The 15297-nt window shown below is 44.9% G+C and overlaps 2 protein-coding genes and 1 pseudogene across 5 annotated transcripts in view; 1 reads left to right on the top strand and 2 right to left on the bottom strand.

Moving 5' to 3' along the window:
• The window catches only part of Kmt2c (lysine methyltransferase 2C), a 402268-nt gene that overhangs the window by 161484 nt on the left and 225487 nt on the right, over nucleotides 1–15297 (bottom strand). The gene's annotated exons all lie outside the window — the stretch shown is intronic.
• The window catches only part of Galnt11 (polypeptide N-acetylgalactosaminyltransferase 11), a 33511-nt gene that overhangs the window by 10493 nt on the left and 7721 nt on the right, over nucleotides 1–15297 (top strand). For 3 of the 4 annotated variants that reach the window (NM_199393.2, NM_001271319.1, XM_006235923.5), the window contains 7 exons: nucleotides 2916–3248; nucleotides 4765–4888; nucleotides 6077–6243; nucleotides 8019–8144; nucleotides 10863–11112; nucleotides 13395–13512; nucleotides 13983–14135. In NM_199393.2, coding sequence (NP_955425.2) covers nucleotides 2951–3248; nucleotides 4765–4888; nucleotides 6077–6243; nucleotides 8019–8144; nucleotides 10863–11112; nucleotides 13395–13512; nucleotides 13983–14135 — 1236 coding nt within the window. In that variant the 5' untranslated portion in view covers nucleotides 2916–2950. The remainder of the gene's footprint in view (nucleotides 1–2915; nucleotides 3249–4764; nucleotides 4889–6076; nucleotides 6244–8018; nucleotides 8145–10862; nucleotides 11113–13394; nucleotides 13513–13982; nucleotides 14136–15297) is intronic. The other variant, XM_063285940.1, reaches the window with a different exon arrangement.
• On the bottom strand, nucleotides 3634–4550 carry Rpl30-ps8 (ribosomal protein L30, pseudogene 8; annotated as a pseudogene).

The raw sequence follows: 15297 nt of genomic DNA, 5'->3' as shown, positions 1-15297 counted from the left end.
TTTCATTTCCCAGGCAACCAAGAGGGGGAAAAGAATCAAAGATGAGATTGTGAACAAAATGGAAAGACCTTTCCTCTCTTCACCACAGAGACTGTTATTTAATATTAAAATTTTGGCAAATTCTTTGAGTTGTCTCTTGTAATTATTTGCCAGTTATAAATATGGCTGTTGATCCAGTGCCATTTTTTTAAATGGTTGTTGAATAAGGTGGTCATGACTTCATGCAGAGTACTAGGTATTGCTTGACCCACATAAGTTAACAGTGGTATGTTTAGACATTCCTAGCACTCTGGCAGGCACACTGATAGTTGTCTTGCACAGTCTGTCACCCATTTCAACAACTATTTATTAAATAGTTTCTGTATGCCAGATGCTGCTCAGGAGACACTGCCAGGAAGCAAGCATACCAAAGGTCTCACTCTAGTCTTTCTTGTCCTCCAGTATAGAAGAGCTAAAGGTGGTAACTAGATGAAGAAGTAGTTCTGTGTGTGTGTAAAGGAAGACCAAGTTTGCTATTTAGTGTCTCAGTTGTGCTTTAAGGTAGGTGCTCTAGGGATGGGGCCTTGTTGAGAAGGCCATATGGGATAGGGAGTAAAGGAGGCAGCTATGAAATCGCCCAAGGAAAAGTTCCAGACAGAGGGAAGAGGCAGTGCCCAGTCCTTCAGAGTGTGCTGATGTACTTACTGACACACGTGGAGATTTGTATGTAGGCCAGAACAAGTGTCAGTTGTCCTGATTTCACACCAGGGTGTGAAAACCTCTGAAAGTGAGCAGAAAGCACTCCTTCTTTCCAAGGCACACTGAGTCCATCTTCGTCAAAGGGTAGTTTTGTGCAGAGGCAAAACTATCTACAAATTTGTGTTTGTCTGTTTTATGGAGACTTAATATGTAAAAGGACTGTAAGCCATCTAGGCTGCCTGAGTGTTCTTTTAAGAACTGACCTATTGCATCTGAATTCACAGATAATACATTCTCTCCTCTCTCCCCTCCCCTTCTCCCCTGCCCCTCTCTCCCTCGATCCATCCCTCTATTCCCTAAAGAGCCATATGGAAACCTACAACTGTAGAAGTTTTAAAAATACATGTACACCCAGGTGCAGTGGCACACGTCTTTAATCAGCACTCCAGATGTAGCAGCAGGTGGATCTCTGTGAGTTCAAGATCAGCCTGGCTTACATAGTGAGTTCCAGGACAACCAGGGACGTGTAGAGAGACCTGTCTTGGACAAATGAAAATATATCTATACAGATACATAAAAAGTTACAACAATACACCTACTAGAGGTTAACATAAGAACTCCAGTGCCAGGAATATTTTTTTTTTTTGAAGTTGGAAGTTACAAAGAAGTTACTGTCATTGCTCCTGGTTAACTTCTAGAACTTGAGTGATACTCTATTGCTCAAGACACTACATATTTGAGTCATAAAACATGGAGAAGTCAGCTGGCCCTGACCTGGAAACTTTATTCCATCTGGCTGGCTTTCATATAAGTGCTGACAGTGCTTTATGTGTTATTGGAAAAGCAAAGGAAGGCTTGGAGTGGCTTGAGGAGAACCACCTTTAAATGTCAGTTTTGCTGCATAGCTGGTGTGGGTCAAAGCAGCACGCCTATGGCCTGGCTTCAGCATCCCATGACCTCTGAACATGTTGTACTTTTGCCTTTATTGCTGTTTGCTTGTTAGTTGCCTGCCCCTGGGCCAAGATATTAGGCAGTTAAACATCTTCCTTGGTTGAAACTCAGTGTTTGTCTTAAAGGTCACTGCTCTGCCTCTTCATGTTGCAAATCTGTGACTTGTTTTTCCTGGTAAACGTTTCTCAAACCTTTCTTCCAGAATGTTTCTTTGCATTTGCATATTTCCTGTGTACCTAGTTTAAAAGACACTACCAGCTGACAGGGTGGCTCTCACGTTCACTAATTTCCGGCATCCTCCTCTTAGTGTTACCATTGTATGTTAGCTTTGAGTTACTTTTAAGTTGATTTGGGAACTGTCTAGTGGTTCTTGGTTGGCAAATGATTTAAAGACAGCTGTTTACCATCTAGGTTAAGGGCATAATCTTGTTCGAGCATTTAATGTTTAAAGTGAGGTTTACTCATTAATTTGCTTTGTCTGGTTTTGGGGGGATGGTTTTAATTGGCTATAGAAATAAGTAATTTATAAATTGTATCTCACGCACACTCCCTAACATCCTTCATGGATTTTTTTTAAGGTAGCATTTTCTTGTCCTTAGCTCACTTGGACTATTTTCTGTGTGTTGCTGTTTGATATGATATTTTGTTCTAACTTTGTTTTACATGGCATCCTAAGGAGAGAGAAAAATAGAATTACTACACTCAACTTGACGATAACTGTTAAAATGGGAATAGGCTCTGGGATGGGTGAAACCTTCGAATAGAAAGCAGGACTGTCTTCTTCAAGTTGGGGGTTTTGCTGGCTTGTGTTTGAGGCTTTTGAGGGAAGTATGTTTACTTTTAGTATTGAACTAAGCTCTCCGTTTATATCAAGGCCAGTCTTGGGATTCACTGGTTTAGCATAGGTTGGCCAGGAACTCAGGATCATCTTGCCCAAGCCTCTCAAGTGCTGAGATTTCAGGTATGGGAAACATTCCTGCTGTCTCAAATGCATGTCCTGTGACGGACGCGCAGTACCTGTGCTCTATTCTTGAAAGTTAGAGCTCAGAGCAGTGGCCAGACTGAGAGCCGGCCAGAGCAAAGGTGAAGGAGGAGTGCTCATTAACCGGCAGGCAAACACGCCAGCCCTTTTGTCGCTTTGCTCTTCTAAACGTTAACGTGCTGTGTATTTTCCTAATCTCTGTTAACAATGGTGGGCAGGGTGGTTTGGGAGTCAGTGAGTGCACTCAGTAGCTGACTGACGGAGGAGTGCTCTGGGGTCTAACACGGGCATCTTTCTTTTTCAGGGAACTGAAAATGGCCTTTGAGCTATGCTAGGTCTATGATGGGCAGTGTCACAATTCGATATTTCTGCTACGGGTGCCTCTTTACATCTGCTACCTGGACAGTTCTGCTTTTCATTTATTTTAACTTCAGTGAAGTGACTCAGCCCCTTAGGAATGTGCCCATCAAGGGGTCTGGGCCCCATGGGCCGTTTCCCAAAAAATTCTACCCACGTTTCACTCGAGGTCCAGGCCGAGTATTAGAGCCACAGTTCAAAGCAAACAGAATGGACGATTTGATGAATAATAACATTGAAGATCCAGATAAAGGCCTCTCAAAATCTTCCTCTGAGCTAGGTAAGTAATCAAGTCTGTATCTTTTAAATTGTGTGACACTCAAGACTACAGGTGTCTCATTTTCCCATAAGTAACAGAGTTTTAATTAAGTCTGTACTAGAGCTGCTGACGGGGAAGATGATTGAACCCTGAACCCAAAGATCATAGGCACCTCCCCCCCCCCCCCAATACAGACCCCAGTTTTTTGAGACAGGGTTTCTCTGTGTAACAGCCCTGGTGGTCCTGGAACTTACTCTGTAAACCAGACTGGTCTCAGACTCAGAGATCTGCCTGTTTCTGCCTCCCCAGTGCTGGAATTAAATCATTGGCCACCACTGCCTGGCATAGGAGCCCTTTTTATTTTCTTTTCTTTTACTTTATTTTATTTATTTATTTTTTAAAGGAGCTCTGGCAAAGTTTTATTAAAGGAAATCTTTCTTGTTTACCTCTCACCTGTCTGTTCTGGCATGCTTCTAATAATATCAGAATCACCTGGGTCAATGATAGCCAGTGTGCATACTCTGTAGTATTTTCCTCATGCTGTGCCCAATTCAATGTTATTGCCACTGCAGTGATGGACACCAGTTTTAGCCAACATGGCATAGTATTCTATTTCAGATTTCCTCAGTGCTGGACAGTTGCTGGCGAGGATAACCAGGTTGCCTTGTCTGATCATCTTCAGATCTGTTTGTACCCCAGCACATACTTGCCACTTTTCATAACAAGCTGGAGCCTAGAGTCGATTGACTCCAGAGACCTTTTCGTCTTCTTTGCAGCCACCATCCTCTTGCTTAGGTGCGGGACAACCCCCAACCAAGATCAGACGCCAAGATGGCCAGGGAGCGAGAAAGGAAGAGGAGCTCTTTTTATATAAAAGCTTATGTGTAAATTTTTGTGGGGCCTGGGTATAAAGGCTTGATAAGACTGTGGCCTCCTGTGGTCAGTTGGGATGCAATAGTCTGTTGCTTTTATGGGACATTATCAGTATTTTTCCTCTGGTCATAGATAAATTTGTCTTGTAATTATAATAAGTTGTATTTTTTGTTCATTTATTTGGCTGTTTTTTTGAGATAGGTTCTGTGTATACCTAGCTGGCCTGGAGCTCATTATGTAGTCTAGAACACTAATCTGCCTGCCTCTGTCTCCGAGTCCTGGGATTAGAGGTATGTGTGCCAACACATAATAAAATGTTCTTCTCATAATGATTTGAGCAGGTATTCATGGTTTGGGCACACTTGGTTTGCATTAAATTGATAAGAATTTGCCATGGGCCTCAGCTTACTCATTTGAAACCTGAGCCTACAGTCAAGTTGATTTTTTTTTTTTTTCCGGAGCTGGGGACCGAACCCAGGGCCTTGCGCTTGCTAGGCAAGCGCTTTACCACTGAGCCAAATCCCCAACCCCTACAGTCAGGTTGAAAACTGGGCTGGTGTAATCTGATTATAACGATGAAGCCAAGGCTCTGGGGAAGACCATCCCATCGCAGTGGCTGCTCTGATCATCATTTTTCACAGTGTGTAACTGGACTCTCTTTCAGGTATGATTTTCAATGAACGTGATCAGGAATTGAGAGACCTGGGCTACCAGAAACACGCCTTTAATATGCTCATTAGTAACCGCTTGGGGTACCACAGAGACGTGCCAGACACCAGGAATGCAGAGTACGCTCCTTATGGGTTTCTCTTTTTAACTCCTTTCTCTCTCGGTTTTGGAGACGGGGTTTCTCTGTGTAGCCTTGGCTTTACTGGAACTTGCTGATAGATTAAGCACATTATTTTTCTGTATGTATTAATACTGGGAATTAATACAGCAGCAATTAGTCCTTAGCCAGCTTTTCCCCAAATAACCACCCAGAGACCTTTTAATATTTCAGAGCCTTGGGTCTTAGCTGGTCAGACTCCTATCTAGTTCATCTCATTATCCTGATCCCCTCGTTCATCCAACCACATGGCTGTACCTTCCAGGCCTGTGATTCTGCACATCTCCTCCTGTGTCACCTGGCCAGAGGCCAGCCTTCTTCTTATTCCCAGGGTTCCTTTCTCTCTTTTAGGAAGTTCCACCTTCTACTTCCTACCCAGCTAATTGGCTATCAGATTTATTATTGGCTCTTTATTAAGCCAATCAGAGAGTGCTTTGGGTAGGTTAGGAAGGACAGAGACAATTTTACACAGTACTCCAGCACTTGTTCTGTAGCACTAAGTTCCAGGCTGGTCTGGAACTTAGAGATTTACCTGCCTCTGTCTCCCGAGTGCTGGAATTAAAGGCCTGTACCACCACTGCCAAGCTGGAGTTTATTCTTTAAGTTGGTAACTATTGTTGCTCAAAGCCACCTATAAGTAGTTACTATGTCACAAAAGCTCCTATATCATTCTATCATCTAAGAATTCAGTTTACTTCAATCTTTTTTACATTACTGGGTAAAAACTAAAAATTTCATCAAAGACAAAGTTTTTTTTTTTTTTTTGGTCTTTTTTTTCGGAGCTGGGGACCGAACCCAGGGCCTTGTGCTTCCTAGGCAAGCGCTCTACCACTGAGCTAAATCCCCAGCCCCGACAAAGTTTTATTATTGTGTTTGCATTTGAAACCTCCTTGAGAAGCTGGATTAACCTGTAATGTTATACATGCAGTAACCACCACCACCACCCCATTAACTTCTCTACCAAGTTAAAGTTATTAACATGATGTAAAGCAAAGAATAAACCACAGTGTCTTCATACATGCTTAAACATACATACATGTCTTCATACATGCTTAAACATCACTATCATGTAAGAAAGGAACTGAACAAGGTGGCAAGAAATAACCCAAGACATTTGAGCCTCTTAAAGTACCAGATGTTCTTGTTAAAGGTGTAGGGGGAAGTCCTACCCAACTGACCTGCCAACTGCTAGCGTTGTTATCTGTTTCTACAACGAAGCTTTTTCTGCCTTGTTGCGGACTGTGCACAGTGTTGTGGACCGCACGCCGGCACACCTTCTCCATGAGATCATCCTCGTGGATGACAGCAGTGACTTTGGTAAGTGATGCTGTGAATGGTCACAGTTCATCGGCTCCTACTCACTGTGAGATGAAGCCACAGTTGGGCTCACAGCCTGTGTATGAACTAGAGGAAATTCTTTATCTTTGTAATCTGTCTACAGTGTTATCCAGATATGCCGGGGGAATTTCCCTTTGGCTTGCTTTAAAAAAATGTCCATTATGAATTAAGCTCCAATTCATAGGAACTTAAGAATTAAGTCTTCTACTTGCCTTTCAACCAATTTCCCATGTTGGTTGTCTTTCCCGTTTACCGTACAATGTAGAAAGCAGAAGCCCACAGTGGAGAAGTGTCAGCTTATCTTGCTGAAGATTGCTGTCGGCACCGGCATAGTCGTGAGAGGCATGCTGCATCACCCAGCAGCCCTGGTGCTCCCATTTAGAGCTGTACTCTGCCTTTATGTCCCTGAGCTCCTTCCCTGGTATCTGGTAACTCTGATTTTTGTCACTTCACAAGTGTGATGCAAATGGATATGCAGTATGTCCCCTTTGAGACTGGCACTTTTCACAGGGTACAGTGTACAGTGTGGTGGACCGTGCTTATAGGGTACGTCTGCTATACCAGTTATTTCCAGAATAGAGTGAGCTGCATTCAGAAAGCTATTAGATGTTATCTGAATGCCAGTTTTCGAATCATTATATATTTTAGGCACATTTTTTAACTGTAGATTTTCGCAAATCTACAATTTTGCTTCCTTCAAGGTGGGCAGGATCCATTTTTACAGAGATGGAGATACAAAAATAAGTGACCTAGCTGGGTGTAGTAGCACACAGCTTTAATCCCAGCACTCTGGCGGCAGAGGCAGGCAGATCTCTGAGTTCAGGACCAACCTGGTCTACTGAGTAAGTTCCAGTACAGCCAGGGGGCTACATAGAGAAACCCTGTCTCAGAAACAAACAGAACAAACAAAGAAAAGAAAAGAAAGAGTGAGAGAAAGAGACGTCCCCCAGAACCCGGCTTGAGCAGTAGAGCAGGGACTGTGCCCCGTCTTCCTCGCTCCCAGCTTTCTCCCTTGAGCACATCACTGCAGACCCAGTGATGGGCAGGTGGGTGGCCCAGAGGCGTTTTCCATGCACTCAGCACCTCTTTAGACCCTCTATGGCACCAGTAGAGCTGTGCACCAGTACACTTTGGGACTGACAGATGAACACAGCACCCATGGGACCTGGGCAAATACAGAAACTTTATGGGAGAAATTTTAGAGAAGTTCATAGACACCAAAACTTAAACATTTTTGTTTGGTTTGGTTTTTGAGGCAGGGTCTCTCTACATAGTCCTGGCTGTCCTGGAACTTACTACATAGACCAGGCTGGCCTTGAACTTACAGAGATCTGCCTGCCTATGCAACCCTAGAGCAAGGGTTGAAGGCATGCACCAGCATACTCAGCTTGGACTTGTTGTTTAAAGACAAGAGCATCTCTTTTGTAGTCCAGGTTGGCTTCAGGTGACTTTGTTGCCACTTGAACTTACTGGCCTTGAGTGCTGGGATTGCAGGCAAGAACCTTCACATGTGACTTCATCGCAGACATCGTCTGTGGAAATATACGTCCAAGCAGCAATTCCTCATGGCTGGGCTCCAACTCTCCTCTGGGTTTTTCTTCTACAGTGTACTAGAGTGCTTTGTAATGAGGCAGTAGTCTAACACATTTCTTTGATCACTTGTAGATTTTGGGCACACATGGCAGATATATTAGAAATAGTTCCTTGCTGTATGTCTTGTGTGGTGTGAGTAATTTTGGAACGGCTCTTTTTAGATGATTTAAAAGGAGAACTAGATGAGTACATCCAAAGATACCTGCCCGCAAAGGTCAAGGTCATAAGAAATATGAAGCGAGAGGGACTGATCCGAGGAAGAATGATTGGAGCAGCCCACGCTACAGGTATATCCACGCGGTGGTTCTGCAGTGCTGGAGACCTACAGAGGTCCACGAAAAGCCCATGTCTTAGTTACTGTTTGCTGCTTTGAAGAGACACCATGGTTTAATGGCTTTAGAGGGTTAGTCCCTGCATGGCAGCAAGCAGGCAGACATGGCACTGCAGCAGGGGCTAAGAGCTTACATCTGATCCTCAAGAAAGAGGTAAAGACACAGATAATCAGGCCTGCCATGTGCTTCTGAAACCTCACAGCCCACCTTCAATAACACACCTCCTTTGACAAGGCCACACTCCCTAATCCCTCCTACCCATCGGGGACCAAGCATTCAAACTGAGCCAGTGGGACCACTCTCTTTCATACTCCCATACCTTATTGCCCAAAGGGATGAAGAAATTGTTTGAAAAAATTTTAGAACTCTGACTTGCTGCCCCAAAGCACAGAGTACAGAAATTGCTGCTAGAGCCCTCACTGGCCTATTTCTGTAGCAGCCTCTCAGTTAATTATTGGCCTCTCCAACAGGTTTCTTATCTTGCTTCCTTACATAAGTAGAAAAGTCCAAACCAACATGTAACTGAACTTTTAAAAATTTAATAGAGGGACGCTTAACATCCAAACTACTTGACTTGAATTATGCTAATAATTGTCAGTGTGGAGTGCACAGCTCTGGAGTCAGTGTCAGGATTTCACTTGGTAAATAAGATTGATTTCTATGTTACTGGGAAACTTTCAAGCCTCCATCATCCACCATATCCTAATCTCCCCCTGAAAAGCAGAGAGCAGGGGTCAGATGCAGCCAGCCTTCTGCAGAAGTCACACTTCAGTGCCTGTCTTTCATTCCTTTTTTGTTTCTTTGATGTGGTCCCAGGCTGGCTTCATCCTTGATACGTGGCTGAGGGTGATCTTGACCTCTGGGTCCCTGTTTCTCCCAGTGCTGGGATTCCAGCCATGCACCACCACACCTGTCTGTCTGTCTTTTTATGCTTACCTAGAGAGACAGAGGGGAAGGTTGGCATTTTGGATTTTCTCCTGATCATCATGACTGAAATGCTTCCCTTTAAACACATAGACAAGTGGATTTGTTTAGAGCAGCTCACGGACATGCCAGTAATCGTGAGGGCAGTTTGACAAGTCCTAACTGGAGTGGGACCCTCATAGTGGTGTCACCCACTTCCCTGCTGTAAGCTTGTCTGTTTCAGAGCCCTGGCCCCAGCCCAGTGATGTTGAGTACTGGTCACTGCCAGCCCACTGTAGCATGGCCTGTTTGTACTTGCTGGGCTTAGTTGGTTCTTCGCTTTTGGAATTTTGTCTTTTTCTCTGCAAACCTACCATGACCTGAAGCAGTGGACAGAAAGGAGAGCAGCCCTTCTGCATCCAGTTAGAGCCAGTGCTTTGAGGTTTGCATCCCCAGGGCTTTAGGCAAAGACTAAGGCAGTTGGCCTTGCTGGGTCACTGGAGATGGTGAGCTAAAGACACTGAGGAGCCTGGAGGGTTGTACCGTGCATACTTACTGTTATTTTATGATCCACTTTTCTCTATTCTGCTCTGGCATAGGATTTGTCAGGTTCAAGCCAGTGTGAGGTCACTGTGGCCTATTTGGTGTGGCCAGATGGGATCTTACTGCGTTCAGTTACTTGTCCTCATTTGGTAAAAGCAGTCCTCCCAGCATCAGGAAAGCTATTAAGATATTTCTTCTTACTGAGATCCTGACCTCATTCCCTGTTGAGCATGGATGGTACTGAGGAGTATGCGCTCTCCTACATTAGGTGACAGCTGGATGCCATGTGTCCTCATTTGACTTGGCCAAACAGGGAAGTGTATGCCTAATTTACTGTCATTTCTGACAACTTTGGGGTATTTTTGTCAATAATCAATGTTTGGTTTTTTGGTTTTTTTTTTTTTTTTTTTTTTTTTTGGTTCTTTTTTTCGGAGCTGGGGACCGAACCCAGGGCCTTGCGCTTCCTAGGCAAGCGCTCTACCACTGAGCTAAATCCCCAACCCCAATAATCAGTGTTTTAAGAAATCCTGTCAAGCCTACTTTGATGCTGCTCTCTGCTAATTTCAAGTTGCTTAAGGAACTTTGGAGTTATCAAAACCAACAGTTTTAAACCTTGCTCATATTTATTAAAACTCAAAGACAACAGGATGCCATTTATGGCTTGCTAATTAGAAGGCTGAACGAACTCCTTAGAGTACTGTGGGAAATGGCTAGTGAGCTGGGGGTAGCACAGTGTAGAGAAGGCGATGTGTGTGGACGGTGTCCCACTGTGGCTGGCACAGTCTGATTCTACCCTGGGTGTCCACTTTACTTTGCAGAAACCATAGAGTAGTGGTCACCAGTTCTCAGTGACACTGAGCCATCAGTGACAGTAATAGTCTCTAAGAGGTGTACTAAATAGATACTTGGAGTAGATGACTAATAAAGCTGGACTCCACGCAGCCAGCCACTGTCCCTGCAGCAGGACACTTCAGTGACAGAGGAGGAGTCTCCTAAATTGCCTGACAGCTTGTTGGAATCCTGCATGGAGTTTGTACCCTCAGTGCACATTTCAGACAAAAACTCTTGGCCAGAGGACTTCCCTGAAACCAGTTGGCAGTGCAGAGGGTAGTTTCTTAGTGGGGGTGGTCATCCATAGCCCTGTATATATCATCTCCACCCATGCTAGTCAGCTGTACTTTGATCAGATGTGAAGTACCACTCTCCATCTTGTCTCTTTCTCTGCAGGAGAAGTCCTGGTCTTCCTGGACAGCCACTGCGAAGTGAATGTGATGTGGTTACAGCCCCTTCTGGCCATCATCCTTGAAGACCCACATACAGTGGTGTGCCCTGTGATTGACATCATCAGTGCTGACACACTCGCTTACAGTTCATCCCCAGTGGTTCGGGGAGGTTTCAACTGGGGGCTGCACTTCAAGTGGGATCTAGTTCCTGTATCTGACCTGGGAGGCGCAGACAGTGCCACAGCCCCAATACGGTAAGAGAGGTTGGAAGAGTTCCACTAGCCTTTCTTTAGAAAGGAATGGTGTATTAAAGAAAATTGCTGCTTCGTAAGGGGCAAAGGTGTTAGTTAAACTTGCCCAGCAACAGTTTTGAGCCAGGCAGTGGTGACACACACCTTTATCACAACACTTGGGAGGCGACAGCAGTCAAATCTCTGAGTTTGAGGCCAGCCTAGTGTATACAGCATAAAAAAAAGAGACCCTGTCTCAAAACCACAACAACAAATTTTGGTTTTGTTTGTTTGTTTGTTTGTTTGTTTTTTGTTTGTATAGGGTTTCTCTGAGTAACAGAGAAACTGTCCTGGAACACACTCTGTAGACCAGGCTGGCCTCAAACTCAGAGATCACCTGCCTCTGCCTCCTGAGCGCAGGGCTTAAAGGTGTGCAGCACTGCTGCTGGCCCAGTGAGGATTCTTAAGGGGCGTAGTTTTGAATAAACCCAGCCAAGAGTTAGGCATAAGAAATTGTCAAAAGGTAACTGTTCCTTGGGCAGTGTAGGTTCCCCTGTGTGCTGTGGTCTGTGTCACACGTATTTCCAGTTTGTCACCACAGGCTGCATGTATCTTCATCTGACACCACAAGTGTATTAGATTCCAGTTTTTTGTTGCATTTTAGAATATTTGCACAACTGATTGGATATTTCAGGATGAGACCCAAGGCTAACTGCAATAAACTTGTGTTTCCATACTCTTTCTCAACAAGTTACATCAGTCTCAGTCTGTCTGTCTGTCTCTCTCCCCCTCCCCCCCTCGTGATTTTTAGTTTTAACTACAGTGTGTTTTCGTCATATCCTTTTTCTTCACTTACTCCTCCAAGTGTCACTCCATTGAAGAAAACTGTCTTCCCCTTCCCTGGCAATTATCATTTACAAATACTGTCTTGGCTGTCTTAATTTTGGTTCCTTTGAAAATACTTTTAAGGTGTTTCACAGACATTTATAAATAGGTTTTGTTGTATTAAAGACAGATGGGGTTCATGTCAGGTAACTGCCATACCTGGTTTATGCAATATTAGGGATTGAAGTCAGAAATTTCTGCCTGCTAGATAGGCCCCTTAACCACTGAGCCACACCGCTAGCCCATATGTGAATGGTTTATAGTCTCTACTTCCCTCCCAAGCTTTCAATCTTGTCTTTTTTTTTTTTTTTTTGGTTCTTTTTTTTTCGGAGCTGGGGACCGAACCCAGGGCCTTGCGCTTCCTAGGTAAGCGCTCTACCACTGAGCTAAATCCCCAGCCCCTGTCTTTTTTTTTTTTTTAAAGATTTATTTATTATATATGAGTACACTGTTCCTGTCTTCAGACACACCAGAAGAGGGCATCAGATCTCATTACAGATGGTTGTGAGCCACCATGTGGTTGCTGGGGATTTGAACTGAAGACCTCTGGAACCACTGAGCAATCTCTCCAGCCCCCAGTTTTGTCTTTTGTCTTGAATCGTTATTTGAAGTCTGTTTGATACCTTCATAATTAAAACTTCTTTACATCTCCACATTATTGTGGATTGTTTCTCTTTTCTGTGATTTATGTCCTCATTGACTGATTATTTGTCTGTTCTTTTGCTAGACATTCTAGAGTCCTTGCTGAGTATTCTGCCTCTCCTCTATAGGCATTGGGCCAGTAGAGCCCACCGTGACTCCTTAACTCCAGATCACGGGGTCCGAAGCCTGGAGGTTGGGATTAAGCCTTGCTTTAATGGCATCGTCCTTTGTTGGCTGCTGGGGGATGGAGGAACCTCATGTATTTTAGCAGTTATCAGCACCCTGGCCTCAAAGCACATGTTAGTGGTGGCCTCTCCACCCCACCCGCGTGCCAAGCACAGTGACTGTGAATATGTATACTCCTGAAAATGTTCTGACACTAAAGATGTCGTTGCCGGCCGGCATAGTCGTCCTCTTTGAAAGCCACTGCTGATGTATGTCTTACTCAGACATTTGAGACTTTCTGTGTGAGGCCCTGGAGTCAGTTTTTGTTTCTCTCTATCAGGCCATCAAAAGGAATTAGTTATTATCTCTGGGTTCCTGTCAAAGTCAGTTACCTTGATACTTAGAACGTAACCTTATGCCAGATATCCAGTATAGCCTGAGCAGTGCAGAACATTCCAGGACCTAGCTTGTTCCCATTGGACGGGCGTGAGTCTTCCTTACCTGGTATCCTTTACTGTGCCTCCTCTGTAATGACAGCTAATTTTCTGTGTCCCAGAGTCACAGGGACTTGTAAACAGTCTCTCGAGTGAGCACAGGCTGTGGTCCTTTTCTAGGTCACCTACAATGGCCGGAGGACTGTTTGCCATGAACAGACAGTATTTCAATGATCTTGGACAGTATGACAGTGGCATGGATATCTGGGGAGGAGAAAATCTGGAAATCTCATTTCGGGTAATTTTGATTTTGTGTGTGTTCTGTTACTGAATTGTCTGTAATAGAATATAATTGCAGTTTAAGGGCAGGTGGGCTACTAAGCTACCTCTCCATCCCCAAGATTCCCAGTGTTAACTTCAGGCCTCAGTGTTCACTAACATGTATGTGCATGCACATTTTTATGTGCATATGTGCCCACAAACATGCAGGGACAACACGTAAATACATAAGGAAAACACATTTCTCTAGAAACCAAGTATGAGTTATAAGAAAGTGACCCTTGTCCTTTCATCCTTCCGAGCAAGCCCACTAGTGCAGCCAGCACACGGGAACACAGACGGGACCTAAGTTTTAGGTGCCCCACTTTCTTCTGAGTGTACTAGTAAGAGAAGCATCTGTAAGTTGCAGAGCCACCATTCATAAAGGGTCACTCATGAAGACACGCATGCGTGCTGCTTCCGGCTGACAGCCTGTCTGTTTCCGGCTAGATCTGGATGTGCGGCGGCAAGCTCTTCATCATCCCTTGCTCAAGAGTCGGGCACATTTTTCGGAAAAGGCGACCGTATGGATCTCCTGAAGGCCAGGACACCATGACACACAACTCGCTGAGACTGGCACATGTGTGGCTGGATGAGTACAAGGTGAGTGTGGTCAGCCATTGCTCTGGTGGTGCCTTCTGTGCCTCTCTTGCCTGTGTCTCCTTGGCTGACCTGCATGGGTATGCTATTTTCTCTGGGCTTCTTCTCACCAGGGCTCACGCAGTTGTGGTTCTCATTCGTTCCTTCCTCAATGTGATGCTACAGCAGCAGAGCAGCTCCGTGTTGTGTGCTGGACCTCACTGACCACTTGGCCTTGCTTTCCTGTTTCTGCCACGCTGCAGCTCTCTCTGTAGCCTCTCTATCGTGTATGACTTCCACGTCAGTTTTGTAGCATTTTGTCACATCAGAAACACTGGACCCTTTAGGTATCACCTCTGTCCACAAGCCCTAGACTGTGGCTCATCTGTGTCCTGACTCCGCAGTCGTTGATAGAGCCCTCACACACGTGTACCCTTTTCTGTGGCTTTCACTGGGCGTCTGTGTGTAGGCCGGCCTGTGTTGTAGCTGTTCTCAGCACTCCACGACGTCCTGTTGTTTAGGGATGCTCTGTCCATCATTCGATGGGTATTTGGGTTGTTTATATGTTCGTTTGTCTGTCCGTTCGTTCGTTCGTTCATTGATTCATTGATTCATTCTCTCTTTGGTTTCTAGAGGCAGGGTTTCTCTGTGGAGTCTTGGTTGTCCTGAAACTTGCTCTGTAGACCAGGCTGGCCTCAGACTCACAGAGATGTGCCTGTTTTTGCTTCCTGAGGGCTGGGATTTACATGTCATCCTATGAAAAGGTTGCTGGGGTTATTTGTATGCAGTTGTGGCTGTCATTGGTCCGTCCTTCTGCATTCACATTCTGGGATCACAGGCATCCCTGCTAAGTTCCTGAGCTCTGGCTTTGGAGACAAAGCTGACTAAGGGAACTGTAGTCTGTGTCCTGTAAGGTAATTGTAAATGGATGCCCAGGCCCTGAAGTGCTGAGGGAGGTGGGAACAGAGGCAGGGCTCCAAGCACGCCAAGGCTCTGTCAGTCTCCTCCGTCTCCTAACCCAGAGCTTTGTGACTCTCAGCTCCGTGTGTGTATTTTTATCATTCCCTTGTCATGGACTTTGCCAAAATGGAGAGTAGAAGGCTTTTGTTATGTGGGCTTGGGCAGAGGGACCTTGAGAACTCTGCCACTGGGTTCATGATCAATGCCTAGGGCTCAGTCACATTTC

The sequence above is a fragment of the Rattus norvegicus genome, chromosome 4 (assembly GCF_036323735.1).
Source record: "Rattus norvegicus strain BN/NHsdMcwi chromosome 4, GRCr8, whole genome shotgun sequence".
In the NCBI taxonomy this organism is placed as follows: domain Eukaryota; kingdom Metazoa; phylum Chordata; class Mammalia; order Rodentia; family Muridae; genus Rattus; species Rattus norvegicus.
The sequence above is the reverse complement of the archived record's forward strand: the minus strand, read 5'-3'. Positions and strand labels throughout refer to the sequence as shown.